At 34.0% G+C, this 22,104-nt stretch overlaps 1 protein-coding gene across 2 annotated transcripts; it reads left to right on the top strand.

Moving 5' to 3' along the window:
• Positions 1-6,126: 6,126 nt before the first annotated feature.
• Positions 6,127-13,150, top strand: LOC104219065 (translocase of chloroplast 120, chloroplastic-like). Of its 2 annotated transcripts, none has more exons than XM_009769700.2 (3): positions 6,127-6,346; positions 7,215-11,511; positions 12,758-13,150. In XM_009769700.2, exon 2 carries the CDS (start codon positions 7,237-7,239, stop codon positions 11,416-11,418), a length of 4,182 nt encoding a protein of 1,393 aa, XP_009768002.1. In that variant the 5' UTR covers positions 6,127-6,346; positions 7,215-7,236; the 3' UTR covers positions 11,419-11,511; positions 12,758-13,150. The 2 variants fall into 2 exon arrangements, with proteins under 2 accessions (XP_009768002.1, XP_009768003.1); XM_009769701.2 differs by having other exon boundaries at positions 7,215-11,515.
• The last annotated feature ends 8,954 nt before the right edge of the window (positions 13,151-22,104 follow it).

The following is a 22,104-nucleotide window of genomic DNA, read 5'->3' as shown; positions in this document are numbered from 1 at the left end:
ATAAAGACTGTAAAGTAAAGACAAGTATAAAGAGAAATTGATATATTATTCGAATTCAAACTGATGTACATAATGAACTGAAATCTCTTATATTTATAGAAGAAAGGAAGTTGTTGTGTAAGCTGCTACTACAAGCTGTTGTGTAAGCTGCTATTACAAGCTGCTATGTAAGCTGCTACGCAAGCTGCTGTGTAAGCTGCTACTGCAAGCTGCTGTGTAAGCTGCTACTGCAAGCTGCTGTGTAAGCTGCTACTATACCAGATATGGATAATCTTCTACTGAGAGCAATGTTTATCCATAACGGAGTACTGAATGGATAAGCTTATTATACCCGGTATGGATAATCTTCTACCTAGGGTAATGTTTATCCATAACCGGGTACCGAAGTGATAAGCTTATTCAGGAAGCTTATTTCCAATAGAGTACTAAATAGATAAACATATTTACGGCGGAGTCCCATATGGATAAACTTTTTCAGGAAGATTATTTACAACACAGTACTAAATGAACATCCATAATATAATATATTTATAACACTCCCCCTTGGATGTTCATTAAAAGATAATGCGTCTCATTAAAACCTCACTAGGAAAAACCACGTGGGAAAAAAATCCTAGTGAATGAAAAAGAGTACACATATTTAGTAATACGCATTGTTAGGTGCCTCATTAAAAACCTTATAAGGAAAACCCCATGGGAAAAAACCTTAGTAAGGGAAAAAGAGTGCATCGCGTATTTTACTCCCCCTGATGAAAACCTTGTTTCAAATATTTGAGTCTCCGCATTCCAATCTTGTATACCATCTTCTCAAAAGTTGAAGTTGGCAAAGATTTAGTGAATAAATCTGCTGGATTATCACTTGAACGGATTTGTTGCACATCAATGTCACCACTTTTCTGAAGATCGTGTGTGTAGAATAATTTTGGTGAAATGTGCTTCGTTCTATCTCCTTTTATAAATCCTCCCTTCAATTGGGCTATGCATGCAGCATTGTCTTCGTATAAAATTGTGGGTCTTTTCTCACATTCCAAACCACATTTTTCTCGAATAAAATGAATTATTGATCTCAACCATACGCATTCCCTACTTGCTTCATGAATAGCTATTATCTCAGCGTGATTTGAAGAAGTAGCAACAATAGATTGCTTTGTGGAGCGCCATGATATGATAGTACCTCCATATGTAAATACGTAGCCGGTTTGAGATCGAGCTTTATGGGGATCAGATAAATAACCTGCATCTGCATAACCAACAAGGTCTGCACTATCTTTGTTAGCATAAAACAAACCCATATCAAGAGTTCCCTTTAAATATCGCAATATATGCTTAATCCCGTTCCAATGTCTCCGTGTAGGAGAAGAACTATATCTTGCTAGTAAATTAACAGAAAATGCTATGTCAGGCCTTGTAGCATTAGCAAGATACATTAGTGCACCAATTGCACTGAGATAGGGTACTTCGGGACCAAGGAGTTCCTCGTCCTCTTCTGGAGGTCGGAACAAATCCTTATTCACTTCAAGTGATCGAACAACCATTGGTGTACTCAATGGGTGCGCTTTGTCCATGTAAAAGCGTTTTAAGACCCTTTCTGTATAGGCAGATTGATGGATAAAGATCCCGTCTGCTAAATGTTCAATTTGCAGACCAAGACAAAGTTTTGTCTTTCCAAGATCTTTCATCTCAAATTCTTTCTTAAGATATTCAATTGCCTTTTGGAGCTCTTCTGGAGTTCCAACAAGATTTATGTCATCAACATAAACAGCAAGTATAACAAATTCTGATGCCATTTTCTTTATAAAAATACATGGACAAATAACATCATTTATGTAACCTTCTTTCAGCAAATATTCACTAAGGCGATTATACCACATGCGCCCAGATTGCTTTAAACCGTACAAAGATCTTTGTAATCTGATTGAATACATTTCCTGAGATTTTGCTTCAGGCATTTTAAATCCTTCAGGAATTTTCATATAAATTTCATTATCAAGTGAACCGTACAGATAAGCTGTAACTACATCCATTAGATGTATTTCAAGCTTTTCATGTAGTGCTAAACTGATGAGATATCGAAATGTTATGGCATCCATAACAGGTGAATATGTTTCATCAAAATCAATTCCAGGTCGTTGTGAGAATCCTGGTGCAACAAGGCGAGCTTTGTATCTTTCAACTTCATTTTTATCATTCCTTTTTCGCACAAAAACTCATTTATGACCAACTAGTTTTATACCAGCAGGTGTTTGGACTACTGGTCCAAAGACCTCTCTTTTAGCAAGTGACTTCAATTCTGATTGAATTGCCTCTTGCCATTTTGGCCAATCAGATCTTTGTCGACATTCTTCGACAGATCGAGGTTCAAGATCCTCACTATCTTGCATAATATTAAGTGCAACATTATATGCAAAAATATTATCTACCACTATTTCAAATCGATTTAAATTAATCCCATTACCGATCGAACTTATTAAAAGTTCCTCACTCACATGAGCTTCGGGTTCATTGATTTCTTCAGGAATCTCAGAACTAATCAGATTTTGGGTCTCTTCAGGAGATCCCTTCATAGTATCGTTTTGATCATTTGTCGATTTTCTTTTTCGAGGATTTCGATCCTTAGAACCCAAAGGCCTACCACGCTTCAGGCGTGCTTTAGGTTCACTATCTCTCATGCTAGTAGATGGTCCTACTGGGACATCAATTCGGATAGGCACATTCTCTGCTGGAATATGTGACTTAGTTATCCTTTTCAAATCAGTAAATGCACCTGGCATTTGATTTGCTATATTCTGTAAATGGATGATCTTCTGGACCTCCTGATTACATATACGGGGATCAAAGTGAGATAATGATGAAACTTTCCACACAATTTCTCTTTTGATTTCCTTTTTCTCTCCCCCTAATTGTGGGAAATTTGTTTCATCAAACCGACAATCTGCAAATCGAGCAGTAAATAAATCTCCTGTCAATGGTTCAAGATAGCGAATAATAGAGGGTGATTCAAACCCAACATATATTCCTATCCTTCTCTGTGGTCCCATCTTACTACGTTGTGGTGGTGCTACTGGCACATATACAGCACATCCGAAAATTCGTAGATGGGCAATATTTGGTTCATGACCAAAAACTAATTGTGACGGAGAATATTTATTATAATGTGTCGGTCTGAGACGGATAAGTGATGCTGCATGCAAGATAGCATGGCCCCAAGCAGTAGTGGGCAATTTTGTTTTCATAAGTAGTGGTCTTGCTATCAATTGCAGGCGTTTAATAAATGACTCTGCAAGGCCATTTTGAGTATGAACATAAGCTACAGGATGTTCAACTTTTATCCCAACGGATAGACAATAATCATCAAAAGCTTGAGATGAGAATTCTCCAGCATTATCAAGGCGAATAGCCTTTATAGGATAATCTGGGAATTGTGCCCTTAATCGAATTATTTGGGCTAATAGCTTTGCAAACGCCAGGTTGCGAGATGATAGTAGGCACACATGAGACCATCTTGAAGATGCATCTATTAGGACCATAAAATATCTAAACAACCCACTTGGTGGGTGAATAGGTCCACATATATCCCCATGTATACGCTCTAAAAAGGCAGGGGATTCAATACCAACCTTCATTGGTGATGGTCTAGTGATCATTTTTCCTTGATAACAAGCATCACAAGAAAATTCGTCATTTGTAAGAATCTTCAAGTTCTTTAATGGATGCCCACTCGAATTTTCAGTAATTCGTCTCATCATTATTGATCCGGGATGGCCCAAACGGCCATGCCAAAGCACAAAAGTATTTGAATCCGTAAACTTCTGGTTTACGATAGAGTGTGCTTCAATTGTACTAATTTTTGAATAGTATAAGCCAGAAGATAAAGTTGGTAACTTTTCTACAATGCATTTCTGGCCAGAAATATTCTTTGTAATACAAAGATATTCCCTGTTCATTTCATCTATTGTCTCAACATGATACCCATTTCGGCGGATATCTATAAAACTCAACAAGTTTCTTCGGGACTTGGAGGAGAACAATGCATTGTCTATAATAAGTTTTGTTCCCTTAGACAGAAATATTATGGCTCTTCCGGAGCCTTCAATCAAACTTATATTACCAGAAATTGTTGAAACATTTGTTTTTTTCCTTATGCAAATAAGAAAAGTATTTCTGATCGTTGAATATGGCATGAGTTGTTCCACTATCAATAACACAAATATCTTCATGATTTGTCTTTGATCCAAACATAATTTGAGGGTTATCCATATTCTCTAATACTTTCAAAGTATTTGCTCGAGATGTCAGAGTCTCGTGCTGATAACGTGTTATAAAATAAAGGCTGTAAAGTAAAGACAAGTATAGAGAGAAACTGATATATTATTCGAATTCAAACTGATGTACATAATGAACTGAAATCTCTTCTATTTATAGAAGAAAGTAAGCTGCTGTGTAAGCTGCTACTGCAAGCTGCTGTGTAAGCTGCTACTATACCAGATATGGATAATCTTCTACTGAGAGCAATGTTTATTCATAACGGAGTACTGAATGTATAAGCTTATTATACCCGGTATGGATAATCTTCTATCTAGGTAATGTTTATCCATAACCGGGTACCGAAGTGATAAGCTTCTTCAGGAAGCTTATTTCCAATAGAGTACTAAATAGATAAACATATTTACGGTGAAGTCCCATATGAATAAGCTTCTTCAGGAAGATTATTTACAACAGAGTACTAAATGAACATCCATAATATAATATATTTATAACAAATGCGATATTGTTTGTTGGAAAACTACTTAAATTACGACTAAGGCTCGAATGTTGCGGTTGAGTCTAACTGTCTAAGCTATATTCAATTTAAAATTTAAAATTGAGCCTAAGCTATTTTTTCAAATTCGAGTACTTGTTAGCTGTTAAAAATAATTGAATGGAACCAAATGGTTAGGTATTCGACTTTTTAAGGTGTTCCATTTGATGTTCGATATCCGCATTGGTACTGTGATTAATTTGTATTGCGCAAAATAAGGCATATTAAAGAGGAAAATATTCCTTATCATGATTTTTTTCATAATTATAAAAGATGAAGGGATTATCTTTATCTCGTCACAATCCTTGATAGTTAGTTATTTCGTTTGGACTCATTTTGATTACAACACTCTAAAAGACAGAAGTGACGTATCCTCTTTCTCTTTGTCTATTTCTTCTTCTTGGTTTTTTCAAGGGGGAGGGGGGGGGGGTTGCACCTTTCCCCCTTAAGGACGTTAAGTCATTTCACATTGCTTTTACTTTCTTCTTTTATTGTAAATATTCCATCTAAAACTATGAAAATGTAGTAAGTGGAAAATATCAAATTATATTGACTTTGGTTGTATAAAAAGTTTTCTTCCCTAAGAATAGTTTCAGGAATGATTCTAGTGGAAGTTAAGAGAGATGGAAAAAAACCTTGATTACATGATCATTTTAGAGAACATTAAGTAATAATAATGTATAAATAAATAAATATTTCATTACTTCTTCAATGAGAAGAGAAAATGAATTTGGTTCTTTAAATATGAAAAAAAAGAAGGTAAAAGTTTTCCAGTAATCTGAGAAAGACTTTTCTTCTGTCTAAGGGGTCACTTCTCCCTTCTCCCCCGAAAAGAATATAAACCGATAAAACTTATTGAATTCATCATAATATAAATAGAAAAATATCTAATGAATATTCCAATGTAAAAAAATAATATATAAATCTTCAACCATCAAGGAATGTGCTCATACTTAATTAGTCATTTCAAATTCGAATACTAGAAATAAAAAAATTCTGGCATAATTGAAAGCCCACACCAGTTTAGGGCAAAGTTAAAAATTTAGAAAATAAGTTGCGAGTTAGTAATACTCAAATCTTATAATTAAATTTTTTACCAAATAAGTTAAATTATAGATTTCAATCTAAGTAAGTAAATGTAATGTGGTAAGTCAACTAAAATCTACAAAATTTAGATCCTTAAAATTGAACTCAAACTTGTAAAATTTAAATCCTAAAGTCATCTCCTTCAAAATTGCTTAAAAATTAATCAAAATATGAGGTAGTATGATAGGGAACACGTGATATAATTTGGCACGATAAAACCGAGGCTGCATCTCATCATCACCGTTGGATCTCAAACCCTCAAATCCGTCGATAAACCCCTCTTATCCTCTCTCTCTCAATTTCACCTACTCTTTCCTACTGCTCTCTCTCTCTCTGCTTTTCCCTTTTTTCGCCTCTCCAGAAACTGAGGCACAATTAGAAAGATCTTCTCTTTTTCTACTATATATCTCTTAACCATACCCTTTTTCTTCTCACTATCTTCGTCATCACCGACATAGCCTGGTAATTTTCTCTCTTCTTTTGGTCATTTTTACTGTTTTTGTTACCATTGTTATACGTTTTTACTGTGCTTTTTAGTTCTTGGCAAAAAGGTTCTTAATTTATGCCGTACTATGATCTGATTTTAGTATAGTTATTTGAGTTTCTGTGTTTTATGAGTCCGAATAGATTATGTAGTCTTTTGGGTGCTAGGGTTTTCATTTTTCCTCGGCTTTTGTTTGCTGCTGATTTTTAATTGCGGGAAAAAGGAGTTCTCTTATGTGTATTCTAAGCTATATTAAGATCTCATTTCACTGTGGTTAATTAGGTTTCTGCGTTTTAGTTCCTTTCTATTGCTTTATGGGTCCGAATTGATAATGGAGTCCTTTGGGTACCTGGTTTTTTTTTTTGCCTTGATTTTGTTTCCTGCTGATTTTAATGGATATTCTCAGCTCTATAGTGATTTTACTTTAGTTAATTGGGTTTCTGGCCTAGTGCCGAGGGTCTATTGGAAATAGCCTCTACATTCACTATAGGGTTAAGGTCTGCATACTATCTACACTCCCCAAACCCCACTCGTGGGGCTATACTGGGTTTTTTGTTGTTGTTGTTGTTGTTGGGTTTCCAGGGTTTAATCTATTTTTATTTCCTTATAAATACAAATAAATAATGTAGTCTTTTGGGTTGTAGGATTTTTTTGCCTTTGATTTTTGTTTACTGCTAATATTTTCATGATTGGCTTGCGTAGTTCTTTGTTGGTTTTGATTTGTATTGCTTATAGGCCGGAATTGAAAATGTGCGCCTTTTGAGTGCTAGCATTATTATTTGTCTGATACTAATTTCTTCTTGATTTGTTTCTGTGTTTGTTGTTGATTTTGTTATGTGAATCTAGGTTTCGTTGAGGTTTATTTGTGATGGAAAATGGGGAGGAAGTATTTGGCAAGGCTGGGATAGGGGAGAGGAATGGTGTCGTAGATGAGACTGTGGAATTGCAGGCGGAGGATAAGGCAGCTGTGAGGCCAGATGTGTCAAAGGAATTGGAAGAGGATGATGTGTTTGAGGAAGCAATAGAGCCAGAGAATCCTGGTGTTGATGTTGAGGATGGAGTTGTCAGTGAGGGCAATGATGGCAAGTCTGGGAATGTTAACTGTTCTTTGGAGGACGGCGAGAATTCTGATTCAAGGGATGATGCTGACAACTTTGAGGAAGCAGTTGAAGCTTCGCATGAGATACAGCATGCCGATGATGAGTCTAACCAGAAGTCAGAAGCTAAATGGAACGAGGAGCCTTCAGTTGAGAAGCAAAGTGCTGATGAAATAGCTGCAAAGGGGAACTCTGATTCAAGGGATGATTTTGAGAACTTTGAAGAAGCAGTTGAAGCTTCACATGAGATACAACATGCTGATGATGAATTGAATCAGAAGTCAGAAGCTAACTGTAACGAGAATCCTTCAGTTGAGAAGCAAAGTGATGATGAGATATCTGCAAATAATGAAAAAGAAGTGGTTGAGCAGAGTAACATAGTAGACAAGGGTAAAGATGAGGTGGCTGAGGTTTCAGATCTGGGTGCTGCTGTAGAAACTGAAATTTCAGTAAATTGGGATGAAAAGAAAGATAAGTCAGCTGAACCAGTTAAGAAATCTGAGAATGGAGTTTCCCATCATGTGAACCTGGGAGAGGCTCAAACTCATGATGATGCAGATGAAACAAACCCTGATATTCTTGGAAAATTGGATACCCAGGATGCAAACGAGGCAAAAGTGGATCTTCAGAACCAGGTTCATTCGTACAAAGATGCTTTGCTGCGTGATGAAAAGAATGTTGATGTGATCGAAACATCTGCTGTTCAGCCTGCTGGGCATCAGGACACTGCTGACGTCCACAACAATGTTTCAGTTAGTTCTGGCTCCGTACTGAATGATGAAAAAAATATTGAACAGGAAGGAGTGCATTCTCTTCTTGTAAAACCTGTGAATTCTGATGTTAAGGATGAAGAGCTGAAAGATATTTCCCATAATGATACTTCCACAAATGGTCATCTTGGAGAAAGCTTGAACCCAAGTGATGAACTCAAAGAAGAAGTAGTGCCTACTCCAGAACAAATTAATGGTAGTTATGTGGATAAAGAGCATATGGATATAGAAAGAAAAGTGCGTAGTCCGGAACAAGTTAATGGTAGTAATAAGGATGAAGAGCTGCAGATAGATGGAGAAAAAGCAGTACGTAGTATAGAACCAGTTAACAGTAAGGATGAAGAGCAAATAGATGGAGAAAAAGCCGTGGCTAGTCCAGAACCAGTTAATGGTAGTAGTAAGGATGAACAGCAGATCGACGGTCCAGGCCATGTTACTGCTTCTACTCTGCAAGGAGGAAGCTCCCCCTTAAAGGCAGAATTGAGAGACAAAGAATCAACTAGCCCAGAACCAACAGCTCATGAGGACATGGTGGAACAAAAGGATATTCAGAACGGTGATGCTACTGATCATCAAAGATTGGAATTAAACGAGTCGCCTGCTACTGGGCCAGGGAATTTGAATGACACGATAAACAAGCAGAAAAATGTTTCTGTTTCTGGCACTCCAGCCTTTGAAAAGCATACCGGAGATTCAGTAATGGATAGAACCACTGCACTGGATGAAATGTCTGAATCATCAGAAGTGTTGATGTCCAACAATCATGAGAAGGTCTCCGAGGTTCCTCAACCTCCAGTAGTTGATGCAGGCGTTGGAGTCGATAAAGTTGTTGTGAAGGAACCAGAAGCCAGATCTGCAACGGAACTCCCATCATCTTCTGGTGCACCTGCAACTCGGATACACGCACCTGCTCGACCTGCTGGCCTTGGTCGTGCTGCCCCGCTATTGGAACCTGCTACTCGAGCAGTCCAGCAGCCTCGTGTAAATGGAACAGCATCTCCTGCACAAAACCAGCTTGTTGAAGAATCCACAAATGGAGAGGCTGATGAATATGATGAGACACGTGAGAAGCTCCAGATGATAAGAGTCAAGTTTTTGCGTCTAGCTCATAGGCTTGGGCAGACTCCACATAATGTGGTTGTTGCCCAAGTCTTGTACAGATTGGGGTTGGCTGAACAGCTGCGGGGGAGAAGTGGAGGTCGTGTTGCTGCTTTTAGTTTTGATCGTGCAAGTGCTATGGCTGAGCAACTTGAGGCAGCTGGACAAGAACCCTTGGACTTCTCTTGCACAATAATGGTTCTTGGGAAAACAGGTGTCGGTAAAAGTGCAACCATAAATTCGATATTCGATGAAGTTAAGTTTGGCACTGATGCTTTTCAGTTAGGGACAAAAAAGGTTCAGGATGTTGTTGGGACTGTGCAGGGAATCAAGGTTCGAGTAATTGATACTCCTGGGCTTCTGCCTTCCTGGTCAGACCAGCGCCAGAATGAGAAGATCCTTCATTCCGTGAAACGATTTATTAATAAGACACCCCCGGATATTGTTCTGTATCTTGACAGGTTGGATATGCAGAGCAGAGATTATGGTGATATGCCGTTGTTGAGGACAATTACCGAAATTTTTGGACCGTCAATATGGTTTAATGCCATAGTTGTTCTGACGCATGCTGCATCTGCTCCACCTGAAGGCCCCAATGGTACTGTAACGAGCTATGACATGTTTGTAACTCAGCGGTCTCATGTTGTCCAGCAAGCAATACGTCAGGCTGCTGGAGATATGCGCCTTATGAATCCTGTTTCGCTAGTGGAAAATCACTCAGCATGCAGGACAAACAGGGCTGGACAAAGAGTGTTGCCTAATGGACAGGTTTGGAAGCCTCACTTGTTACTTCTGTCGTTTGCGTCAAAAATATTGGCTGAAGCAAACACATTGCTTAAATTACAAGATAGCCCACCAGGCCGGCCTTATGCCACTAGAACAAGATCTCCTCCTTTACCTTTCCTGCTGTCATCCCTTCTACAGTCAAGGCCACAGGTTAAACTACCAACGGATCAATTTGGTGATGACGATGAGACCTTGGATGATGATCTGGATGATTCTTCAGACTCAGAAGATGAATCAGAATATGATCAACTGCCACCTTTCAAACGCTTGACCAAAGCTCAGCTGGCAAAGTTGTCCAAAGACCAGAAGAAAGCATACAATGATGAGTTGGAATACAGGGAAAAGCTTTTTATGAAAAAGCAATTGAAGGAAGAGAGGAAGAGGCGGAAGATGATGAAGAAAATGCAAGCTGCAGCTGAAAGTTTACCACCAACTGATCCCAGCGAAAATGTAGATGAGGAGACTAGCGGTGCAGCATCAGTGCCAGTACCCATGCCAGACTTGGCGTTACCGGCGTCATTTGATTCTGATAATCCAACTCATAGATATCGATATCTCGATTCTTCTAATCAGTGGCTTGTGAGGCCTGTCCTAGAACCTAATGGTTGGGACCATGATGTTGGTTATGAGGGCATCAATGTAGAAAGATTGTTTGTTGTCAAAGACAAGATCCCTATATCTTTGTCCAGTCAGGTTTCGAAGGACAAAAAGGACACCAATCTTCAAATGGAAATTGCAAGTTCAGTGAAGCATGGAGATGGAAAAGCAACTTCTGTAGGTTTTGACATGCAGTCAGTTGGTAAAGACCTTGCTTATACTCTTCGCAGTGAGACCAGATTCTGCAATTATAGGAAGAATAAGGCGACAGCTGGTCTTTCAGTAACTCTCTTAGGTGATGTCATGACAGGTGGGGTGAAAGTTGAGGACAAATTTGCTTTTAATAGACGGGGACTATTGGTTGTGTCTGGGGGTGCCATGTTTGGCCGTGGTGATGTTGCTTATGGTGGTAGTTTGGAAGCAACGTTGCGAGACAAAGATCATCCTCTTGGTCGTTTCCTCTCAACTTTGGGGCTCTCGGTTATGGACTGGCATGGAGATCTTGCTATTGGATGCAATTCACAAACCCAGATACCTATTGGACGACACACAAACTTGATTGGCCGTGTCAACATTAACAATAAGGGGTCTGGACAAGTTAGTATTCGTTTGAACAGTTCAGAACAGCTTCAGATTGCCTTGGTAAGCTTAATTCCACTAGTCCAAAAGCTGCTTAGCTTCTCTCAACCAGTGCAATTTTGATGATGATGAAAATAAGGCCACTGCACCATACTGCCATTCAGTGATTCACAAATCACTTCTATAGTGGCCATCAGCTGATCGGCATCACTGAACGTGAGTATGTCCTTTTTTTTCCTGGTTTCTTTCTCAGCCATAATATTCATGGACTTTATTGGTTGCTGTTATTTCGGGTGAGCATTTTCTGGAGATGTTTTGAACCTTTTTTATGGGGAAAAGATGCTCTTTTTGTGGTTTTACAATTATTTCTTCCATGATGTGAACTGCATTCATATTTCAGTAGCTTTTGGGTTATTTATTCCATCTGATTGCACTGGTTCTCAACTTGGATCTGCTGTAGCTCTTGCTTTTTCAGTTTTACCATTAATAAACTACATCTCTAGTCTTTATACTCGCATTGCATATGTATCTTTGACCTTATAGTTGCACTTCACGGTTAGTCTGAATCGTTCTATGTTTATAAACTTAGGTAAAAGAACTTGTGTGCATCAAGATGATGATGCTGGGAACAGTTTATAAGACAGAAAGTTATAAGGTGGATAAAGAGGAAAAACCTTTATCCTATTCTGTTCCCATAAGATGCATGATGTGATCTGTTACACTGCTTCAAAATTCCAGCTGTCAAATCAATAACCTCTGGTGTGCATTGATATTGATAGAAAGAATGCACACTAAAGGTTCAAAGTGTGTTTTATGGTCTATCTGAATACACTTTTCCTCCCCGACGAGGAACCTCTGGTTGATGTTTGACTAATTCTACTCCTATCCAAATTTATACTCAATGTCTTACTCTATGTTGAAGAAAGGTGAAGTCGATATTTAAGTTTGTCACTTACCTAAAGCTTTGCCTATTGTGGTTAAAACTAGTACCTTGCAGATTTGATTGTAGAACTTTCTGTCTTATACCTTGCAATGTAGGCTCTTTATTTTGCTTAAGATATACCCGTGTCAAATGGCTGTGGAATGGGTATAAGTTCTTGTGGGTCCTGCAAAGTATGAAAAGAACTTGCTTTAAATTGAACAAGCCCAAGTCCATATAGTAATGCTGAAGAATTAGACAACTGAACGTGATCTACTTGAAGTGGGCTGGATGGATTTATATGAAGTTTGTTATTGACTGGAAAATGTTCCTATACTTCTGATTAGTATCTGCAATTGTGTTTAAGGAATAGTGATCTTGTATCTGAATGTTGCTTCCCATATGAGGAAATGCTATCTGTTGAGATTCAATGCCTGCCTCATTTCAGCTTTAGCTGTTTATTTTGATTCCATGTTTGGTGAAGTGGCTTGTCAGTTCTATCTTGATGACTTCCTATGCTGATATAAACTAACTAATGTGCAGATGCACATTGTTTTCTTGAGACGAGAGCGAGAGAGGAGATGGGCTTCATGAGGAAAAATGTATGTCCAAGATCATCTGAAAGCATTCGGTTGTAGCCTAAGAAGAGAGTTTAGCCAACCCCCCTCTTCAAATTTCAATTTTGGTTAGTATCATGAAACTGAGATTGAATGTTCTTGTAAACTTGATTGGGAAACGTTAGCTAGTTAAGTTTCTAAATAGATAATGAAAAATGGGTTAATGGTATAGCAAGTTGAGTTTAGCTATTGTAATATGGGGCTGCTGTTATGCCGCTGATGAGCTGTTCCGGTATGCTCTTTTCCCGGGCTACATCGAACTGCATTTTTGTATTTGGTCTGCACTTCCTGGTTAAGTAGTTTCTAGTCTGGAGATTAATTGCGAGATTTTAACGATTGGAGTTTGCTTAGCCCAGTCGGATGGATGCTTGTGCTTTTATTCTACTAATAATAGTAACATACAAAGCCAAGTGGAAGATCCAAAGCAGATCATCTGCTGTCTATTTACCAGACATTGTAGCCATCAAATGGCCTCTCTGCCGTTCTCTTATCTTTTCTAGCATTGCAAGTAGTATTGAAATATGATTTATTACTTTTGATAGATTCATCGTTTCCTATTGTTTTCAGTTGCGAGCCATGTGCTCCTTGATTGATAAACCTTTTGTCGATTAGTGTACAGACTTACTTGTGTCAATATGCTTTTCGATTGCTCCATCAAGCCAATCTCTTTGTCCATTACTTGAATGGAATCTCCTCTGGTAGAATGTCTTATTTTAATTGCTAAACGAACAGTAATTATGTAATGTATATCTATCTATATCTATCTATACTATAGTAAAAGTGGGAAGCCCTTAATACAAAAGTTAAATTACCAAAGTATCCTTTAATTAACCTATAAATAGTTTCTTTTAATATAAATAAAAAAACTAAAGCTACAAGGGAACTTAACTTTCCATCAGGCGCCTATTCAGAAGAAACCTGTTTCTAAGTTTTAACACTGAATTCTTCACATCAATAGTCACAACTCTTAAAAGAAAGCCTTTTTTTGTTGTTGCTAAAAACTTTTAATACAAAACCCAACACCTACAAGCAACTCCTAAATAACTAATTAAAAATGTGCACTATGGATATATGTAGTTACTCGAATTTACAAAGGGATGAGTCTCTCCATTCAAGTCAACCATCATTCATATGGAGTACTAGACAATGCTTAGAGTAACTTAATGTGCAAGATTTTGTTTACAATGAACTCACATCAGATTTAAACCTTGCTTGAATGTTGGTCTAATGTAACATCCCGTACATTCGGAGTAGGTCTGGATATGTTAAATGGGTATTAATCTGATTTTTAGGTAAAAATTGCACGAGGCGCCCTATTTGGTCGCCCCCATTTAACTTATACCCATTTTTTTAAAAACTTTTAACTTGTACCCACTTTTTAAACAACTTCAGTCCCCTTTCTCCTCCTTCTCCTCCTCAAAGTTATATCCGCCCTTAACCTCTTGAGATTAAACTTCTACTTCATTTTCCTCCAGGCAAACAATCATCGGCAGGAGAACAATATCATAGATCTCTACGTTCTGCTTCTCAGATATGCAGGGTAAACATATATTTCCATGTTGATAACTTCTTGAGGGCATATTAATACTTATATATGAGTAATTTTTTTATATTTTTGTTCGTGCTACCAGTATTTTATTAGAAACTATACCTCTCCACCGAAACTATATTACTTCATGTGATACAGAAAAGAGACCTTACAAAAAGGTAATTAAGCAGTGTCTCTAATATCTAATTTGTGAAAGTTGCATGTTCATATTTTCAGCCTTATGGATGTTGAATTAGTCATTAGTGGGATGTGATTTCAGAAATTACGGGATGTCGTTCGTGAGCTGGAGTCCTTAAGGCCAAAAGTTGAAAAGGAAATTACCAAAGTGAACAAAGAACTTCTAGAGCTGAAGTTCTCCAGTTACAAAACAAAAACTTCAGTTTTAGAGCTGAAGTTCACCAATTACAAAAACAAAACTTCAGCTCTAGAGCTGAAATTCGCCAGTTACAAAACAAAAACTTCAGTACACTTGGGTCCCGTCTACTAGAATACTGAAGTTTTGCGTGATTGCCTTTGCTACTTTAGCCCCGTATGCTGAAGTTACGCGAAAAAGTGGGTACGCTTGCAATTTTTTTTGCAAAGCAAGCACAAGTTAAAACGTGACCCAAAAAGCGGGTATAGATGCAAATGGCCATATTTTAGACATATGAAGTCCTAGGGGTATGAGTATGAGTGAAAATAATTGTTTTAGAATCAAGATGAAGAATGAGGTGCATAAGATTCGATAAAATATACAAAGTTTACAAAAGGTCAGTTTTGCATGTGATTGTTCATAAAAATTATATTTTATTAGTTATGTATATTTATTTATTCAAAGCTTTGTTTTTATAATATTGCTTTTATTACAAAAATTATATAATATATGACTTGATATACACGTGCAATGCACGTGCCGAAAGACTAGTTAATGCTTAAAAACCCAACAGTATTAACAAGCAAATAGACCAGGTGCCTCGAATTAACATATAATGCTATAGCGCACAGCTAAACTGATGGAGTACGAAATATGGCGAGTTTGCAAAATAAACTGAGCAACACAGACATACACAGCAATTCGTTGTTAGTTATTGTATGTTTTAAACGACGTGGGCGTAAGGCGAGACGTTTTATATATGCTTCAGCGAGGCATAAGCTCCATGGGTATTAATTTTTAATATTTTATAAAATAATATAATTATAGTAAATATTTATAAATGGGTAAAATTGTATAAAAATTGAAGAAAACTATAAATCTTATATACTATATTAAAAGCACGAAGGTCCTTAACGAAATGTCGTTCGCCTTTTTTACCCTTTAAAAACAAAGTTTATATTGGATAAAATTGTAAAATCAAAAAACTTTCCTTATATTTAGGAGTTCTAAATAAATAAAAAAAATCTAATATAATTTAGTGTTTGATATCTTCTCCTAATAAGGATACAATATATTAAAACATAAAAGAATACAAAAAAGGTAGGAGGAAAGATTTTTGTTGGTTTGCAACAAGGAAACTTCACGTTTTATGTGGTATTTTTTTTCTTTGTCCTTGTTTAATCAAAAAGACCAATTTTTCTTTTCATATGATTTATTTGTTGTTTTTAAAATTTAAATCATAAGTATTTTATTAGAAGCTTGGTTGTTAAATTCGTTAAAATTTACTATGGCATTAAGTTTTGAAATAGTAATTATTGTTGAAAAAAATAGTAATCATTAATTTGTGATAAGAAACTAATTATCATAATTTAATTTACAAAAGTACCTAAATTACCTTAATGCATATGTTAAAATAAAATAGATGGAAAAGGACTTTTATTTTTTGGTCAAACAAAAACTAATATTATTACTGAGAAATTTTGCTACATAATTTAACTTTACAAAACAAGAATTAGTTAGTAAATTCATCTCGTAGCTAATAGGAATTTTTTTTATAATATATAGCTGATTCTGTCACTAAGTAGGATTATCGATAAATTTTATTATTTAACTACATAATTTATCTATCGTTAATTTTTCTTCTCTTTGTAGTTAACTTGTCTTAGAATACATGGTACCTAGATGACTATTTTGATACGAAATTAATATAAAAAAACAAGATACATAATAATACTAAACTTTCAATTATCTTGGTTGTTGTCGTGCTTAGATAGAACATCCACTATTTTTAGTTACTAAGTAGGCTCAATATTTGTCATATTCAAGAGATTATATTTTTAAAAATCTTATTGCTAAGGGCTTATATTTTTCATAATTTTATACGGATCGATAGAAGGTACACGCGCATTGCGCATATCCTAGCACGAAGACCCTTAGCGAAATGTCGTTCGCCTATTTTACCCTTTAATATAGATTTTATATTGGTTATAATTATAATTTTAATTATTCTACTAATATTTAGGACTTAAAAATCAACTAAATTTTGGTCATTAAATCTTCCCTTATTCTGACTACATATATAGAAACTCAATTTTAGGAATTTAACACCAAATAAAAATTTACTTATAAATCCTTTCCTTAAATAAATTATGTAAAGTAGTTATGACATTTTCACACGTGCATTAGACAAAATGTGTATAAACGTGTTAGAAATCTACAAATAAAATTTTAGATCTAATTTAAGTCTTCAAAAATTAAAGATTACAAATAATATGTAAACCAAACTTAAACATACTAGATCGTGTATGAAAAAATATATAAATAAGTTTAATACAACATGCTTATGTTTTGAAAATAATAGTAGTATTTTTAATTTGAAGTAATAAGTACTATAATGTACTTTAAATTAATTATTTGAATTAGTTGAATACATATTGTAAATTTATACACATATTAAATTACAAAACCAATTACAATACTCGAAAAGTAAAACATATATAAGATAAATTTATATATTGAAATTAATTAAAATAAATTATATACATTTATTCATAAGTAATTTAAGGTAGTAGTTAAAATAGCTAAAAGAAAACATAGTGAGTGAAAGGTATAAATTGATATTCCTCATTGAATTAGTTATACAAAATCAATATTCTTTGTTGAAATAAATTTACACATTTATTTTAATTTAAAAATAATATTTATATAATTTTTTAAAAGTTTTATACTCATTTAGATAGGTTACATGCGCAACGCGCGTACCGTAAGACTAGTTTATATTAAAAGCACGAATGCCCTTAGCGAAATGTCGTTCGTCTTTTTTATCCTTTAAAAATAGATTTCACATTAGTCAAAATCGTCATTTAATTATTTTTGCGCTATTTAGCTTTTTAAAATTAACTAAAATCTTGCTTATTGAATGTTTCCTTATTTGAATTATATAGAAAGTCCTAATATTTAGAATATTAAAATTAATTAATATTTTATCTTATTTAAATTCTTAACTTATATGAACTAGGTAAAATAACTATTATAATATCTTCCCTACTACTTTTTCTAATGTTTAGAAACTTAGGCACGAAGAGAAATCGGCAATATATCTACCGTTTTAAGTTATGGCATATTAGTGAAAATTCATCGTATGATGAGTTGTATTTTGCTTTCTATGATGAGTAATGAAAGTCATCTTAAATTCACTTCCTGATTATTAGTCCTGAAAGCTGGTGAGAGCTCCTTCTTTTATTTTATTTTTTATGTGCATGGGAATTGGGATGAATTTATATTATGATATGATTTTTTTGGCATGCAAGAAATAAATTATGAAACCTTGAATCATAGATAAAAACAGAAAAAACTGTGGTCTGTGGAGCTATTTTAGACCTGATTAAAATTAATGTTGTAGCAACACCATAAAATACTACACAAACTCTGATTTCTTTAACAAGTCTTTAGTCAATAAGGAATTATAGTTCTACTCTTTTTCATTCGTGAATATAATATCATTGCTTTATTATATAAATGTGATTGATAAAATAATTGAAAGAATTAACAAAATCAACTTATTCTGCAAAGTTATATGTTTTAATTTGATTATTTTGTAGGGTTTGATTCCTTGACATCTCCTCGTTTGAAATTTTGATTTAAATAAGTTATGTAAAATTTGATATTCAGGTCTCTTATTATAAACTTTACATTAGACAAATCGTAGTGCACCAGACTGTCTTTTTTAGACAAATCATAATTTAGTTATTTTTCTCATATTTAGAACATTAAAATCAACTAAAATAATGCTTATTAAAACTTTCTTTATTTGAATTATGTAAGAAGTCTGAATATTAACGACTTTAAAGTAGAAGTTATTTAGGAGAGGTAGGAGTAATATTAGTTTTCTTCCTTGTAAATCCTGGTGACAATTTTATTGGAAATATGTTTCACATCCATTCTTCGTAGGGAACTTATAATTCTAACAAGATGTACTATTAAAAGTAAGAGGTTTGGTACCTAATTAAATATATATTCTAGTTAATAAATATTATTTTTAAATATTATACAAATTGATAAAGAGAATAATATAATATTATTCAAGTAGGAAAAAATTCGAAAATAATCCACATCTTCTATATCTATCTCTATACTATATTAAAAGCACGCAGGTCCTTAGCGAAATGTCGTTCACCTTTTTTAGGTAAATACTTACCCACACCGGGTGTTTACACCAAACTATATTAACTCACTATGGTTAATTAATTTAATTAGATGAGAATACATGTAATTTACCATGGTTAAATGATTGAAGTCCATATGCAAGACATATGTTATATATCTATTGGTTTGGTGTAAACATCCGATGCGGGTAAGTTTTTACCCCTTTTTTAACCTTTAAAAACAGATTTCACAATGGATAAAATTATAATTTAAATTACTCTCCTAAAATTTAGGACTTTAAAATCAATTAAAGTTTTGCATATCAAATCTTTCCTTATTAAACTAGATTAGAAAAAAATACTTTAATATTGATTTTACCTTATATAAATTGTACTAATTGAAAATATATCCCTGGTGTAATACTTATAAAATTAACACTTTATACGGTGCCTTCATATGATCTCTAATTAAATTGTAATTTGAGGATATAAAATCACATATTAAATTAAAGTTGTTTAATATGTACAATAACATCTAAATTGCATATTAATGTGGAACAATAACGTGTAAATTACAATTCAAAGTGGAACAACTAAATATGCATTTTAAATTTTTTATTTAATTAATTATACAAAATTACTAGTCCGTATTCAATTAAACTAAAATAATTATTTGATAGCATATTTAATTATACTAAATTGTACAAGCTTAAATCGATAATATAAGGGCATGAAACCTTTATGAAAAATATTAGTTGATTTTTTATCCTTAAATAGTTTTTATATTGAATATATAATTTAAATATGTTACTAATATTCAGGACTTTACAATTAATTAATATTTTCCTTATATATTAAATCTTTTTTCATAATAATTTGTTCAACCTATTAAATTTTCATGTTTGAGTAATAATTTTTTTTATTCACACACGTTTTGATAAAGTTATATAAATCATAAATTTTTTTCTTTATATCTCATCAACTAAAACTTCACTAGCTTGTTAACAATGAAACCTTTGAAGAGAGACAAATTAAAAATACATAAACTTTAATTATATAAGTCATCTGAAAAAAACTTTAAAGAACCGTAAAAGAAGTAGAGCTAATTAAATTTATCTGTGTCTTCTCGAATGAACTTGAGAATAGCTTTTGGAAAAAAAATAAATTTTTTAAAAATATCCAGGCTATGTGTTTTTTACTGAAACTAAAAATGAAGCACAATAACTTGTGAAATTTAACTGATAAAATTATAAACAGAAAAAAAATTTAAGGTGAATATATTAAATAATAATTGAGGATTTCTATGAACAAAATTTTTCTTTATTAAGTTAGCTATATAACCTCAATATTCATCGCTTTCAGAAACTTACACTTTATTTTATAATTCAAGACAATTTAAAAATATAAATATGTCATATTCTTACCAAAAATTACTTTTTAAAATAGGAAACACGCGCAACGCGTGTAGACTAAGACTAGTATGTGAAAAATATATGTAGATGTGCTTCATCCCCATAAAAAAAACTAGTCAAAACAATCCATTATACGGTACTTACAAGCACAACTAACTTGAGTCGAAAAGAATAAAGTTTTCTACATAGAAGACAAAAAGGATGACTAACCTGCAATTTGAACTTTGAACTTGCTGCTGTGAATGAGAACAGAGTTCTCTTTGTATTTGTAAAAAAAAAATTACAAATTGTTGCTTTTGGGAGATAGTAGCAGACTAGCGGACAAGATAAATAATTGGGAAAGACCATAAACTAGGACTTCAATCAATAAAAAAAGATCTTGACTTTTAAATTTAGTTCATTTCAGTTCCATTTAAAACTTTTGAGTAATTACAAGCTCATTTTTGAGAATTTGGGCATTATATGAAAAACTTATTCAACAAATTTTATTTTAATTTGAAAAAGTTTCTGTGGATTATGCCTCACTATAAAAACGTGCCTCACACGCTCGGGCGTACGCCCCAAATTGTTGGGCGTACACCTCTTTAAGATTTTTGCCCCACACCATCGCCTCAGGGCATTTTTGGTGCCCCTCCTTGGTTCGCTCCGAAATTGCCTTTTAAAACACTTTTTGTAGCCTACAGTGCTCCGTATCCAAAAAATCCCCTTGATACTGATGCTTCTCCGTTTTGGCAGTGCAAATCTCAAGTTGCTTTCTTTATGTCAATAGCCGACTATATTCATTGTTTACTTTTCTAATTAAATACATCATTTATACATAATTATACACATATAATATATAAATTATGTATATATTATTTTTTGTAGGTTGAAATATTTTTAATATTATAATACATTGTGGCTTTTATTAGTGGATTAATTGAATTTTAAATTGTAGCCTCGTGAGTCGGGGAGTTCAAGGTGCATAGTGATGGAAGGAGAATCGAGCCTAGGAACATATATAATTCTATCAAAATAGATGATTAACATAAACGGTTTAAGCTAATTTTCTAGAGATGAGCGTCAAATGAATATGAATGAAGCAAGAAAGAGTATATTGGCGCATGACAAATTTTGATGTGTTGAGTAGTCTAAATTTTCGATAATTCTGCGGTAAAAAAAGAATGATAGAAAGACATATATTACAGTTGCAGCTGATATCATTATTGCTTTCCTATTTTCGGAGGCACATAATCTCCTTTTGTGCTATCTAATCCACTGCAGCATCATGATAATCACCCAAATTGCTGTATTAAATTATTAAAGAACCTTTTTATATGCATTTAGATCTCTATATCATTGATGACAATAGTTAGATGCAATTCCTAATCATAATTTCTTCTTAATAAGACGCACTTCCAGAGCAATTTAGGGCGATCGACAATTAGAGGCGCACTTTAAGTATTTAATGCAATAATTGTATAATATTTTAAAAATATTATAAACGTTCTTATTTTTTGACAGAAAGGTAAAATAAGTAGATCCCGTAATGGTTACGAAATAACTAAGAACAATTGTAATTAATACTACTCCCTCTTGTCCAAAATAAGTGATTTTTTAGATGTTTTAATACAGATTAAGAAATTTACCTTTTAACATTAATTAACAATGAAATTGATCATATTAATTTTTACTATTTCTTCACATAAACACTCCAACACTATTTACTTCAAGGACAATGTAGAAAAAAAAATAATTAATTCATTATGGAAAAATCACTTATTTTGAACCATAAAAAAAGGCCAAAAAAATCACTTATTTTGGACGGGAGGGTAA

The sequence above is a fragment of the Nicotiana sylvestris genome, chromosome 1 (genome assembly GCF_000393655.2).
Source record: "Nicotiana sylvestris chromosome 1, ASM39365v2, whole genome shotgun sequence".
Classification (NCBI taxonomy): domain Eukaryota; kingdom Viridiplantae; phylum Streptophyta; class Magnoliopsida; order Solanales; family Solanaceae; genus Nicotiana; species Nicotiana sylvestris.
Note: the sequence above shows the minus strand (reverse complement) of the source record. Positions and strands in the feature narration are given on the sequence as shown.

Bases quoted from the DNA above. Each gene is read 5' to 3' on its own strand.
- LOC104219065 (XM_009769700.2), top strand. From the start codon at position 7,237: ATGGAAAATGGGGAGGAAGTATTTGGCAAGGCTGGGATAGGGGAGAGG.